We start from the raw sequence: 12,775 nt of genomic DNA, 5'->3' as shown, positions 1-12,775 counted from the left end.
TACAAGTAGAACACATAAAAAAAAACCCGCTGAGGAAACCGGAAACTACGGAACATTTTATCATACTCCCCAAGAAGCCACAGACAGCCGCAGAGAACTGTCGTCACACTTGAGAGGACTCAGCAGGCGTCCGATGTTTACTGCTGTTCTGTTATCAAGGTAAATCAGTTTGCATAACTGAAAACACCGCCGCGCACGAGCCTTGAGGGCAGACGTCACATCTAACCTCTGATGTATAAAGTAGATGCATTTTTTTTATATTTCAGGAGACATTATTTTCTTTTCTTTAACATAATACTTTTTTACCCATAATGATATATGGCCTTCTGCATCTCGACTGAATCGTATTTTATGTTTCTATTTAGTATTGCTCATCAGGGTTGCTGCATAACACAGATAATATTGTGACAAGACACTTGCATTACAGGAACTGGGAACTACGAACCTTACATTCACTGAAAAAAGGTTAGTCATAAATGCAGTTATTGAGTGTCATGTAATACCTCCTCTTCACTCTGTTACGTGCATATGACATTAAGAGCCTGGCATCATGTTGTGTTAATTCCCTTTTTCATGCAGCATGGCTGGATGAGGACACTTCGTTCTTCTGTGTCAGTATCATCAGTTGAACTTGTGTGTGCATTACCGTCCGCGTACATTATCTGCTTCCCTCTGCTTTCGGGTTACTGAAGCTAATTAAGGCCCGTTCACACTGCGGCTGTAATGGGACGTGTTCTGACGCAAACTGCCCACAGGGCGACGAAGGGTGACACAAACTGCTCGACAGGAATAACTGCGATGGAAAGAAAACATTGCCTCGTCTGCCTGAACCCTGTAGAGTCAAGTTGCCTTTTCCCGACAATGATGAACACGAGCAGAAACTGTTCAGCGATATATGTTTTACGGAACAAAAATACTGAATAGGCATACATGAAGAGTCTCCTTACCCCTTTTCACGGGTAGTGGAAAGCAGTGTAAAAAGAAATATGCCAGTCTAATGCTGTGTTGATATCATTTGCACCATGAAAGCTTCCATCTTGCTTGAAAAAAAGGTATACGAACATATATGGTTTTACTTTATCAGATAAATTATTCAGGAGGTGGCTGAAGGAGAGGCGGTGGCTGAATGGATAGCGTGACGGCCCCGCGTTCAGGAGGACGCGAGTTCAATCCCCGACCGGTGCCACCAAGCTGGGATTTTTCAGCCGCCGCCGAGTGGCTTAAAACTACCCACATGCTGTCCAGAAGACCACCTATCAACCCGGACTCTAGATTCTAGGATTAAAGATGAGCTCCGGGAGGGCAGCATGAGCCAATGCAAGATGGCGCCACTATAAACACTCGCCTGCGCCAGAACGGGCTGGGCCGACCATCAGGCCCCGCCGGGAAGAAGCCTTGGACCGACCATCAGGAATTCAGGATCCACCGGGAAGAAGCCTACCGGCGCAATAGGCCACGACGTATAACAAAAAAGAAAAACAGGAAGCACATGAATCTAACATGGAGAAGGTACACTTGTCTTTCAATACTGTTTAGGTTTTAACTTTTTTAAGTACTAAAGGATTCATACTATCCACAAACAGAATGCATTTTGGGTACGTGTGTGTGTGTGTGTGTGTGTGTGTGTGTGTGTGTGTGTGTGTGTGTGTGTGTGAGTGATAATAAAAAAGTAATACTATTTATAGTAATAATGATAATAATAATAATAATAATAATAATAATAATAATAATAATAATAATAATAGTAATAATATATGATAATGATAATAATAATGCTAATAATAAAGATAATAATAATAATAATAATAATAATAATAATAATAATAATAATAATAATAATAATAATAATAATAATTATCATTATAATAATGATAATATAATAATAATAATAATAATAATAATAATAATAATAATAATAATAATAATAATAATAATAATAATAATAACAAAAATAATAATAAATGATATTGCTTGCTAGCCTTTCGGAAAAAAAAATCAGATTTATTTTTTTCACTAGGTGGTTATTTATTTATTTCAGATTATATTCGAAATTATTCCCAGCAATATCTGAACCCAATTAATCTCGGTGCTCACTTGTATGCATCCAACTCGTATTGCAAGTGGCCCACTGGTACTAGGCAGGTCCACTGTATTTTGATCCGGTGCCTAATGCCTACCTGCCTCTCCTCACTGCCGGCCACCAAACATGCCATTCCGATGTCCGCCGCGGTGCCGCACATCACCTGAACACTAGTCATAATACTTAAATGCGAAACCTCTGTCCAAGACATGGCGGAGAAGAAAATATTGAAAAAAATAATAATTACTTCAGAAAATCCGCGGTGTGATGGTTATTCGTTAGAAAATACGGAATAATATATGAAATGAATTAAGAAAATACATACGTGGTCAGCCAGCACATGCAATGAAATATATCACGAGTAGATATTCGTTGCGAATTAATTAATTACCAACCAGTCATATATTCGCTCTATAAATAATAATGTGGGAGAGAGAGAGATTCATTCATAATTGATACATGCTTACATACATAGAGACTGACAGACAGACAGGTAGACATACAGATACTCTAATAAAAATGATAAGATTTTTTCGTCATTGAGGACAGAAATAAGGTTGACGGGCTATTAAGAGTAATATCAGAAGGTGAGGTGATGACTGGATGAGGTGATGGCGGGGTGTAGTGATGGCTGGGTGTGGTGGTGGCTGGGTGTGGTGATGGCTGGGTGTGGTGATGGCTGGGTGTGGTGATGGCTGGGTGTGGTGATGGCTGGGTGTGGTGATGGCTGGGTGTGGTGGTGGCTGGGTGTGGTGATGGCTGGGTGTGGTGATGGCTGGGTGTGGTGATGGCTGGGTGTGGTGATGGCTGGGTGTGGTGGTGGCTGGGTGTGGTGATGGCTGGGTGTGGTGATGGCTGGGTGTGGTGATGGCTGGGTGTGGTGATGGCTGGGTGTGGTGATGGCTGGGTGTGGTGATGGCTGGGTGTGGTGGCTGGGTGTGGTGGTGGCTGGGTGTGGTGGTGGCTGGGTGTGGTGATGGCTGGGTGTGGTGATGGCTGGGTGTGGTGGTGGCTGGGTGTGGTGATGGCTGGGTGTGGTGATGGCTGGGTGTGGTGATGGCTGGGTGTGGTGGTGGCTGGGTGTGGTGGTGGCTGGGTGTGGTGATGGCTGGGTGTGGTGATGGCTGGGTGTGGTGATGGCTGGGTGTGGTGGTGGCTGGGTGTGGTGGTGGCTGGGTGTGGTGATGGCTGGGTGTGGTGGTGGCTGGGTGTGGTGATGGCTGGGTGTGGTGATGGCTGGGTGTGGTGGTGGCTGGGTGTGGTGGTGGCTGGGTGTGGTGATGGCTGGGTGTGGTGGTGGCTGGGTGTGGTGATGGCTGGGTGTGGTGGTGGCTGGGTGTGGTGATGGCCGGGTGTGGTCGTGGCTGGGTGTGGTCGTGGCTGGGTGTGGTGGTGGCTGGGTGTGGTGGTGGCTGGGTGTGGTGATGGCTGGGTGTGGTGGTGGCTGGGTGTGGTGATGGCTGGGTGTGGTGATGTCTGGGTGTGGTGGCTGGGTGTGGGTGTGGCTGGGTGTGGTGATGGCTGGGTGTGGTGGTGGCTGGGTGTGGTGGTGGCTGGGTGTGGTGATGGCTGGGTGTGGTGATGGCTGGGTGTGGTGGTGGCTGGGTGTGGTGATGGCTGGGTGTGGTCGTGGCTGGGTGTGGTGATGGCTGGGTGTGGTGATGGCTGGGTGTGGTGATGGCTGGGTGTGGTGGTGGCTGGGTGTGGTCATGGCTGGGTGTGGTGGTGGCTGGGTGTTGTCATGGCTGGGTGTGGTGGTGGCTGGGTGTGGTGGTGGCTGGGTGTGGTGGTGGCTGGGTGTGGTGGTGGCTGGGTGTGGTGGTGGCTGGGTGTGGTGATGGCTGGGTGTGGTGGTGGCTGGGTGTGGTCGTGGCTGGGTGTTGTCATGGCTGGGTGTGGTGGTGGATGGGTGTGGTGGTGGCTGGGTGTGGTGGTGGCTGGGTGTGGTGATGGCTGGGTGTGGTGATGGCTGGGTGTGGTGGTGGCTGGGTGTGGTCGTGGCTGGGTGTGGTCGTGGCTGGGTGTGGTGGTGGCTGGGTGTGGTGATGGCTGGGTGTGGTGGTGGCTGGGTGTGGTGGTGGCTGGGTGTGGTGGTGGCTGGGTGTGGTCGTGGCTGGGTGTTGTCATGGCTAGGTGTGGTTATGGCTGAGTGTGATGGTGGCTGGGTGTGGTCATGGCTAGGTGTGGTCATAGCTTGGTATGGTGATGGCTAGGTGTGGTGGTGGCTGAGTGTTGTGGTGGCTGGGTGTGGTCATGGCTGTGTGTGGTCATGGCTGGGTACGGTGGTGGCTGGGTGTGGTCATGACTGGGTGTGGTGGTGACTGGGTGTGGTCATGACTGGGTGTGGTAGTGGCTGGTGCGGTCATGACTGGGTGTGGTGGTGGCTGGGTGTGGTCATGGTTTGGTATGGTGGTAGCTGGGTGTAGTGATGACTGGGTGTGGTCATGACTGAGTGTGGTGGTTGCTAGGTGTGGTCATGGCTGGGTGTAGTGATGGCTGGGTGTAGAGTTGGCTGGATGTTGTGGAGGGTTGGTGTGGTGGAGGCTGGGTGTGGGGGAGGATGGGTGTGGTAGTGGCTGGGTGTGGTAATGACTGGGTGTTGGGTACACCAGTGTAGTATTATTTAAAAAAAAATGACAAAGAACGAAATTCATGTGTATTTCTTTTGGTAGTATCGGACGTACCGAGTAAGTGCGAAAGGAGGTAAATTTCATGTAAATATGCAAATGATTGTTTCGTGCCAATGCATTTCAGATTGCAAGTAGGTATTTAGTTTGTAAAAGTGTGTAGCAAGTAAGAGTTTGGCGTGCAAATATTTAGCGAACCTGATATGTATAAAAAGAAATGCAAGCCAGCCTATCGATTTCCTTCGTCGTTTTTGTATGTAATTTTGCAACTGCAGTGATGTTTTCATAATGCTTAATGCAGCTAAGATGACGACTCTTTCCATAGTGTCCATCGGTTTTAGGTTGAGTTTTAAGCATGCAGTAACACTCAGCCTGTCCAAATGTCCATCCTCACATGTTTGTGAATAAACGAATGAAAATTCCTTCGGTAACGAGTTAAAAGCGAGTTCATGAAGCTTCCCTCTCTCGTTCTAAGATATTTCACACACCAAATTCGTAGAGGTCAGGAGGTTTTACGCGACGCTGCTATGAGGATATTCACGTATTCCTCTCACTTTTACCTCACGAAGACTCCGACGAACTCAGGTCATCTGCTCAGTCGTGATATCTTAAAGTGCTCTGGAAATTCGCTCGCCTGGGTAGAGGAGTGCCACTTGGACACAGCTGCCGAGCTTCCGGTGGCGCTGCTGGAATGTTCCGTGAAGGGCAGCAGAATCAGACATCGGTGCTCAATACTTAGAGGGTTGCTGGGCCATCTTCACCATTTCCTTTACAGCCTAACACTCGCTTCCACTCCCTTGAAACATTTTCCGTTTTACTCGTGTCATTTCACTCCTTCCTCTCAGCAGTCTACCCCTCGTCGTAACACATCTTTCTCTTCTCTACACTCAGTCTTAAGCATCAGGCCCCCAATGGTTCTCCTCCTCTCACCAGATTGTAGCAGAGTGGTGGCTGGTCGTGGTGGTGGGGGCGGCGGTGGTGGGCGTGTGGAGGGTGGGGAGGGCGGAGAAAGGCTGAAGAAGCGGCGTCCTTGGTGCCTGCCGTCTCGCATAAATTTTTATGAGATGATGATGGAGACGGAAATAACTCATGGATTTACCTCTTGTATATTCGGCCAGAGAGAGAGAGAGAGAGAGAGAGAGAGAGAGAGAGAGAGAGAGAGAGAGAGAGAGAGAGAGAGAGAGAGAGAGAGAGAGAGAGAGAGAGAGAGAGAGAGAGAGAGAGAGAGAGAGAGAGAGAGAGAGAGAGAGAGAGAGAGAGAGAGAGAGAGAGAGAGAGAGAGAGAGAGAGAGAGAGAGAGAGAGAGAGAGAGAACGGGTTCGATTCCTGGCACAAGTGGTTTGTTGAGATGTTTTTCTGTCGGTTAAAGACAGTTCCTTGATATATAGATATATATATATATATATATATATATATATATATATATATATATATATATATATATATATATATATATATATATATATATATATATATATATATATATAATTTCAAATGAATATAAATGAACCATCCATAGATTTGATATGTGAATTCAAGGATCTTTATCCTGTGTAGTATTAATTTTTTCAGGTGGTTTTCCAACTTTGCTCGTATCTCATTACATAATATTAGGAAGACATCTGTAAGTCCATATTGTTCCGAAACAAGAGGGGAGATGAATTAACGTGTAGTTTATGCCATCTGTCTATGTTTTTTTCTTTTTTTGTGTGCTTCTTGTAGCACTGGTAGGCTTTCTTGAGGGCCTTTTGGTCGGCCCCAGCCCGTTAGTGGCGCAGGCTAATTTATTTATAGTGGCTGCCGTGACGTAGAGCGCTTGCTCGGTCCATGCTGCCCCCCATGCTCCTTTTGACCGAAGTCGCTGAAGTTGAGGTTTCTTGAAGATCCAGACAGCATGTGGATAATCTTCCGCATGATGACTTGAAAAATCAGCGTGTTTCAGTGGAGACTCGAACCTAGTTCACGCTAGGTCCTCGAAATCACCACGCCCGCACGTTAACCACTCGGAAGTGTTGATTGGCCGGTGATCAGGGGCGTGGGGAGTGTTGGGTGGCCGGTGATCAGGGGCGTGGGGAGTGTTGGGTGGCCGGTGATCAGGGGCTTGGGGAGTGTTGGGTGGCCGGTGATCAGGGGCGTGAAGTCTATTGGGTGGCCTATAATCAGGGGCGAGGTGTATGTTCAGTGGCTGGTGGTCAGGGGCGCCGACGAGTGTGTGGGTGGCCGGTGATTAGGGGCGAGGAGTTTGTTGGGTATGCCGTGGTCAGGGGCTTGGCAGTGGTCGGTGGTCAGGAGCGTGGGGAGTGTTGGGTGGCTGTTGGTCAGGGGCGTGGGGTGTGTTGGGTGGCCGTTGGTCAGGGGCGTAGGGTGTGTTGGGTGGCCGTTGGTCAGGGGCGTGGGGTGTGTTGGGTGGCCGTTGGTCAGGGGCGTGGGGTGTGTTGGGTGGCCGGTGATCAAGGGCTCTGCGTGGCTGGTGATCAAAGGGGTGGGGTGTGCTGCGTGGCCAGTGATCAGGGGCGTGAGGTGTGTTTGGTGGCCGGTGATCAGGGGCGTGGGGTGTGTTTGGTGGCCGGTGATCAGGGGCGTGGGGTGTGTTATGTGGCCGGTGATCAGGGGCGTGGGGAGTGTTGGGTGGCCGGTGATCAGGGGCGTGGGGAGTGTTGGGTGGCCGGTGATCAGGGGCGTGGGGTGTGTTATGTGGCCGGTGATCAGGGGCGTGGGGAGTGTTTGGTGGCCGGTGATCAGGGGCGTGGGGAGTGTTGGGTGGCCGGTGATCAGGGGCGTGGGGTGTGTTATGTGGCCGGTGATCAGGAGCGTGGGGTGTGTTTGGTGGCCGGTGATCAGGGGCGTGGGGTGTGTTTGGTGGCCGGTGATCAGGGGCGTGGGGGGTGTTTGGTGGCCGGCGATCAGGGGCGTGGGGTGTGTTTGGTGGCCGGTGATCAGGGGCGTGGGGTGTGTTTGGTGGCCGCTGATCAAAGGCGTGGGATGTGCTGCGTGGCCGGCGATCAGGGGCGTAGGGTGTGTTTGGTGGCCGGTGATCAGGGGCGTGGGGTGTGTTTGGTGGCCAGTGATCAGGGGCGTGGGGTGTGTTTGGTGGCCGGTGATCAGGGGCGTGGGATGTGTTTGGTGGCCAGTGATCAGGGGCGTGGGGTGTGTTTGGTGGCCGGTGATCAGGGGCGTGGGTGTGCTTGGTGGCCGGTGATCAGGGGCGTGGGTGTGTTTGATGGCCGGTGATCAGGGGCGTGGGTGTGTTTGGTGGCCGGTGATCAAGGGCGTGGGGTGTGTTTGGTGGCCAGTGATCAGGGGCGTGGGGTGTGTTTGGTGGCCGGTGATCAGGGCCGTGGGGTGTGTTTGGTGGCCAGTGATCAGGGGCGTGGGGTGTGTTTGGTGGCCGGTGATCAGGGCCGTGGGGTGTTTGGTGGCCAGTGATCAGGGGCGCGGGGTGTGTTTGGTGGCAGGTGATCAGGAGCGTGGGTGTGTTTGGTGGCCGGTGATCAGGGGCGTGGGTGTGTTTGGTGGCCGATGATCAGGGGCGTGTGTGTGTTTGGTGGCCGGTGATCAGGGGCGTGGGTGTGTTTGGTGGCCGGTGATCAGGAGCGTGGGTGTGTTTGGTGGTCGGTGATCTGGGGCGTGGGGAGTGTTGGGTGGCAGGTGATCAGGGGCGTGAGGAGTGCTGGGTGGCCGGTGATCAGGGGCGTAGGGAGTGTTGGGTGGCCGGTGATCAGGGGCGTGGGTTGTGTTTGGTGGCCGGTGATCAGGGGCGTGGGGAGTGTTGGGAGGCCGGTGATCAGGGGCGTGGGGTGTGTTATGTGGCCGGTGATCAGGGGCGTGGGTGTGTTGGGTGGCCGGTGATCAGGGGCGTGGGGAGTATTGTTTGGCCGGTGATCAGGGGCGTGGGAGTGTTGAGTGTGGGGAGTGTTGGGTGGTCGGTGATCAGGGGTATGGGGTGTGTTATGTGGCCGGTGATCAGAGGCGTGGGGAGTGTTGGGTGGCTGGTGATCAGGGGTGTGGGAGTGTTGGGTGGCCGGTGATTAAGTTGCGTGGGTGTGTTGGGTGGCCGGTGATCAGGGGCGTGGGGAGTGCTGGATGGCTGATGATCAGGGGCGTGGGTGTGTTGGGTGGCCATGTGATCAGGGGCGTGGGTGTGTTGGATGGCCTGTGATCAGGGGCGTGGGGTGTGTTTGGTGGCCGGTGATCAGGGCCGTGGGGTGTGTTTGGTGGCCAGTGATCAGGGGCGTGGGGTGTGTTTGGTGGCCGGTGATCAAGGGCGTGGGGTGTGTTTGGTGGCTAGTGATCAGGGGCGTGGGGTGTGTTTGGTGGCCGGTGATCAGGGGCGTGGGTGTGTTTGGTGGCCGGTGATCAGGGGCGTGGGTGTGTTTGGTGGCCGATGATCAGGGGCGTGGGTGTGTTTGGTGGCCGGTGATCAGGGGCGTGGGTGTGTTTGGTAGCCGGTGATCAGGAGCGTGGGTGTGTTTGGTGGTCGGTGATCTGGGGCGTGGGGAGTGTTGGGTGGCAGGTGATCAGGGGCGTCAGGAGTGCTGGGTGGCCGGTGATCATGGGCGTGGGGAGTGTTGGGTGGCCGGTGATCAGGGGTGTGGGGAGTATTGGGTGGCCGGTGATCAGGGGCGTGGGGAGTGTTGGGTGGCCGGTGATCAGGGGCGTGGGGAGTGTTGGGTGGCCGGTGATCAGGGGCGTGGGTTGTGTTTGGTGGCCGGTGATCAGGGGCGTGGGGTGTGTTTGGTGGCCGGTGATCAGGGGCGTGGGGAGTGTTGGGTGGCCGGTGATCAGGAGCGTGGGAGTGTTGAGTGGCCGGTGATCAGGGGCGTGGGGAGTGTTGGGTAGCCGGTGATCAGGGGCGTGGGAGTGTTGGGTGTGGGGAGTGTTGGGTGGTCGGTGATCAGGGGCATGGGGTGTGTTATGTGGCCGGTGATCAGGGGCGTGGGGAGTGTTGGGAGGCTGGTGATCAGGGGCGTGGGAGTGTTGGGTGGCCGGTGATCAAGTTGCGTGGGTGTGTTCGGTGGCCGGTGATCAGGGGCGTGGGGAGTGTTGGGTGGCTGATGATCAGGGGCGTGGGTGTGTTGGGTGGCTGATGATCAGGGGCGTGGGGAGTGTTGGGTGGGTGCGGACCAGGGGCGTGTGTGTTTTTGGTGGGGGGGCGGTGATCAGGGGCGTGGGTGTGTTGGGTGGCCAGTGATCAGGGGCGTGGGGTGTGTTATATGTCCGGTGATCAGGGGCGTGGGAAGTGTTGGGTGGCCGGTGATCAGGGGCGTGGGGAGTGTTGGGTGGCCGGTGATCAGGGGCGTGGGGAGTGTTGGGTGGCCGGTGATCAGGGGCGTGAGGAGTGTTGGGTGGCCGGTAATCAGGGGCGTGGGGTGTGTTGGGTGGCCGGTGATCAGGTTCGTGGGGAGTGTTGGGTGGCCGGTGATCAGGGGCGTGGGGAGTGTTGGGTGGCCGGTGATCAGGGGCGTGGGGAGTGTTGGGTGGCCGGTGATCAGGGGCGTGGGGAGTGTTGGGTGGCCGGTGATCAGGGGCGTGGGGAGTATTGGGTGGCTGGTGATCAGGGGCGTGGGGAGTGTTGGGTGGCCGGTGATCAGGGGCGTGGGGAGTGTTGGGTGGCCGGTGATCAGGGGCGTGGGGAGTGTTGGGTGGCCGGTGATCAGGGGCGTGGGGAGTGTTGGGTGGCTGGTGATCAGGGGCGTGGGGTGTTGGGTGGCCGGTGATCAGGTGCGTGGGGAGTGTTGGGTGGCCGGTGATCAGGGGCGTGGGGAGTGTTGGGTGGCCGGTGATCAGGGCGTGGGGAGTGTTGGGTGGCCGGTGATCAGGGGCGTGGGAGTGTTGGGTGGCAGGTTATCAGGGGCGTGGGGCGTGTTGGGTGGCCGGTGATCAGGAGCGTGGGGAGTGTTGGGTGGCTGGTGATCAGGGGCGTGGGGAGTGTTGGGTGGCCGGTGATCAGGGGCGTGGGGAGTGTTGGGTGGCTGGTGATCAGGGGCGTGGGGAGTGTTGGATGGCTGGTGATCAGGGGCGTGGGGAGTATTAGGTGGCCGTTGATCAGGGGCGTGGGGAGTGTTGGGTGGCCGGTGATCAGAGGCGTGCGGAGTGTTGGGTGGCTGGTGATCAGGGGCGTGGGGAGTGTTGGGTGGCTGGTGATCAGGGGCGTGGGGAGTGTTGGGTGGCCGGTGATCAGGGGCGTGGGGAGTGTTGGGTGGCCGGTGATCAGGGGCGTGGGGAGTGTTGGGTGGCCGGTGATCAGGGGCGTAGGGAGTGTTGGGTGGCTGGTGATCAGGGGCGTGTGGGGAGTGGTGGGTGGCTGGAGATCAGGGGCGTGGGGAGTGTTGGGTGGCTGGTGATCAGGGGCGTGGGGAGTGTTGGGTGGCTGGTGATCAGTGGCGTGGGGAGTGTTGGGTGGCCGGTGATCAGGGGCGTGGGGAGTGTTGGGTGGCTGGTGATCAGGGGCGTGGGGAGTGTTGGGTGGATGGTGATCAGGGGCGTGGGGAGTGTATGGTGGCTGGTGATCAGGGGCGTGGGGATTGTTGGATGGATGGTGATCAGGGACGTGGGGAGTGTTGGGTGGCTGGTGATGAGGGGCGTGGGGAGTGTTGGGTGGCTGGTGATCAGGGGCGTAGGGTTTGTTATGTGTACGGTGATCAGGGGCGAGGATTGTGTTGGATGGCCGGTGATCAGGAGTGAGGAGTGTGTTCGCTGGCCGGTGGTCAGTGTCGTGGGGTGTGTTAGGTGATCAGGGTCGAGGAGTGTGTTGGGTGGCCGGTGATGAAGGGCGAGGAGTGTGTTGAGTGGCCGATGGTCAGGGGCGTGGGGTGTGTTGGGTGGTCGGTGGTCAGTGGCGTGGGGTGTGTTGGATTGCCGGTGGTCAGGGGCGAGGAGTGTGATTTGGGTAGAGTGATCAGTGGGATGTTTTGCGTGGCAGGTAATCAGGTACAAAAACTTTTCTTACCTGTTAGGATTTTTAAGTTGGTCATCACGGATTCCTCCTGTTAGATAAACAGGCAGATTTTTTTTTTATTTTGTCGCCTTTTATTAGTTCTTTTTTTTTTATTTAGACTACATGACCAGATTATTACCTTAACTATTGTCTTGTTGATATCTTGAACATTTTTTTTTCCCTTTTTCATGAAAATTTATTTTGATAGCATTCAACTGGGCAATTTACGTAACACACACATGCATACATAAAAAATCATGACTCACTATTTTCTACTGAAGTAACTTTTAAGAACCTCCATATTTCTTCTATATCCCTATTGCTATCGTCTTCTCCCTGATCCGTATGTGCAGGAAGGGACAGGCCACAATGATTACCTTCTCTTGCTGAGTCCGACAAGCAAGTGGACCGCGGCGGGCAGCGCGAGGCAGCCAGTGAAGAGTTTGTGATAAGGGCGAGGCTTTGGTCGAAGCGTGTTTTCCCTCCGTGGTTCTTCCATTTACATATGAATAGAGTATTGGGGGAAAATGAAAGCGCGAATGGAATATAGAAATGTGAGTATGAATACTGAATTGCAAAAGTCAAACTTTTAAGCCTTGCATGGAGCTGTCTGTACCTTGGTGACGCTGCTTCACGAATATTGCAAGAAAAGTCAGTAGATCGATATATGCAGAAAAAAAAGAAGCTTCAATTGAGAGATGCGAAATGTAATATAAAAAATAAGCAAGCATTTAAAAAAAAATATTAAAAACGGCATCAGCCTCGTCAGAAATGACTTTCACAAAATATCATGACAGTTTTACTTGATGGGTGCACCGAAGACAATAGTGCAATAACTGTTCATTTGAATAGGGTTGTTCTTCTCTTTGCATGATATTATGTCCTAATTTTTCTCAGTTAGAAATGTAATATCTTGTCCAGTATGGTCCAATATGTTTTCATTTGTCAAATAAATAAAAAAAAACGTCATGGCCCTCGTCACTTGAAAACTCTTCTTCCAGGTGTATTTGATGTCTTATGATCCTTCGGAGATTTGTCGTTCCTCATCTTTCCTTTCGTCATTAAAACTTTGATTCGTTGCCGACACACTTCCTAGGGAAACTTATCCGTTACCATCAACAGAAATACCCT

At 53.2% G+C, this 12,775-nt stretch overlaps 2 protein-coding genes across 2 annotated transcripts; both read right to left on the bottom strand.

Annotated features, from left to right (window-relative positions):
- Positions 1 to 4,544: 4,544 nt before the first annotated feature.
- LOC127003165 (proteoglycan 4-like) lies at positions 4,545 to 8,830 on the bottom strand. The gene is made up of 4 exons (XM_050869555.1): positions 8,565 to 8,830; positions 6,963 to 7,891; positions 6,711 to 6,860; positions 4,545 to 4,624 (listed from the first exon to the last, which is right to left on the bottom strand). Exons 1-4 carry the CDS (start codon positions 8,828 to 8,830, stop codon positions 4,545 to 4,547), a joined length of 1,425 nt encoding a protein of 474 aa, XP_050725512.1.
- A 329-nt stretch (positions 8,831 to 9,159) lies between these two features.
- On the bottom strand, positions 9,160 to 11,681 carry LOC127003152 (uncharacterized). The gene is made up of 5 exons (XM_050869547.1): positions 11,657 to 11,681; positions 10,563 to 11,403; positions 9,893 to 10,386; positions 9,774 to 9,790; positions 9,160 to 9,660 (listed from the first exon to the last, which is right to left on the bottom strand). The coding sequence occupies exons 1-5, from the start codon at positions 11,679 to 11,681 to the stop codon at positions 9,160 to 9,162; spliced, it is 1,878 nt and encodes a 625-aa protein (XP_050725504.1).
- Between the last annotated feature and the right edge of the window lie 1,094 nt (positions 11,682 to 12,775).

The sequence above is a fragment of the Eriocheir sinensis genome, chromosome 3 (assembly GCF_024679095.1).
Source record: "Eriocheir sinensis breed Jianghai 21 chromosome 3, ASM2467909v1, whole genome shotgun sequence".
NCBI lineage: Eukaryota > Metazoa > Arthropoda > Malacostraca > Decapoda > Varunidae > Eriocheir > Eriocheir sinensis.
The sequence above is the reverse complement of the archived record's forward strand: the minus strand, read 5'-3'. Positions and strand labels throughout refer to the sequence as shown.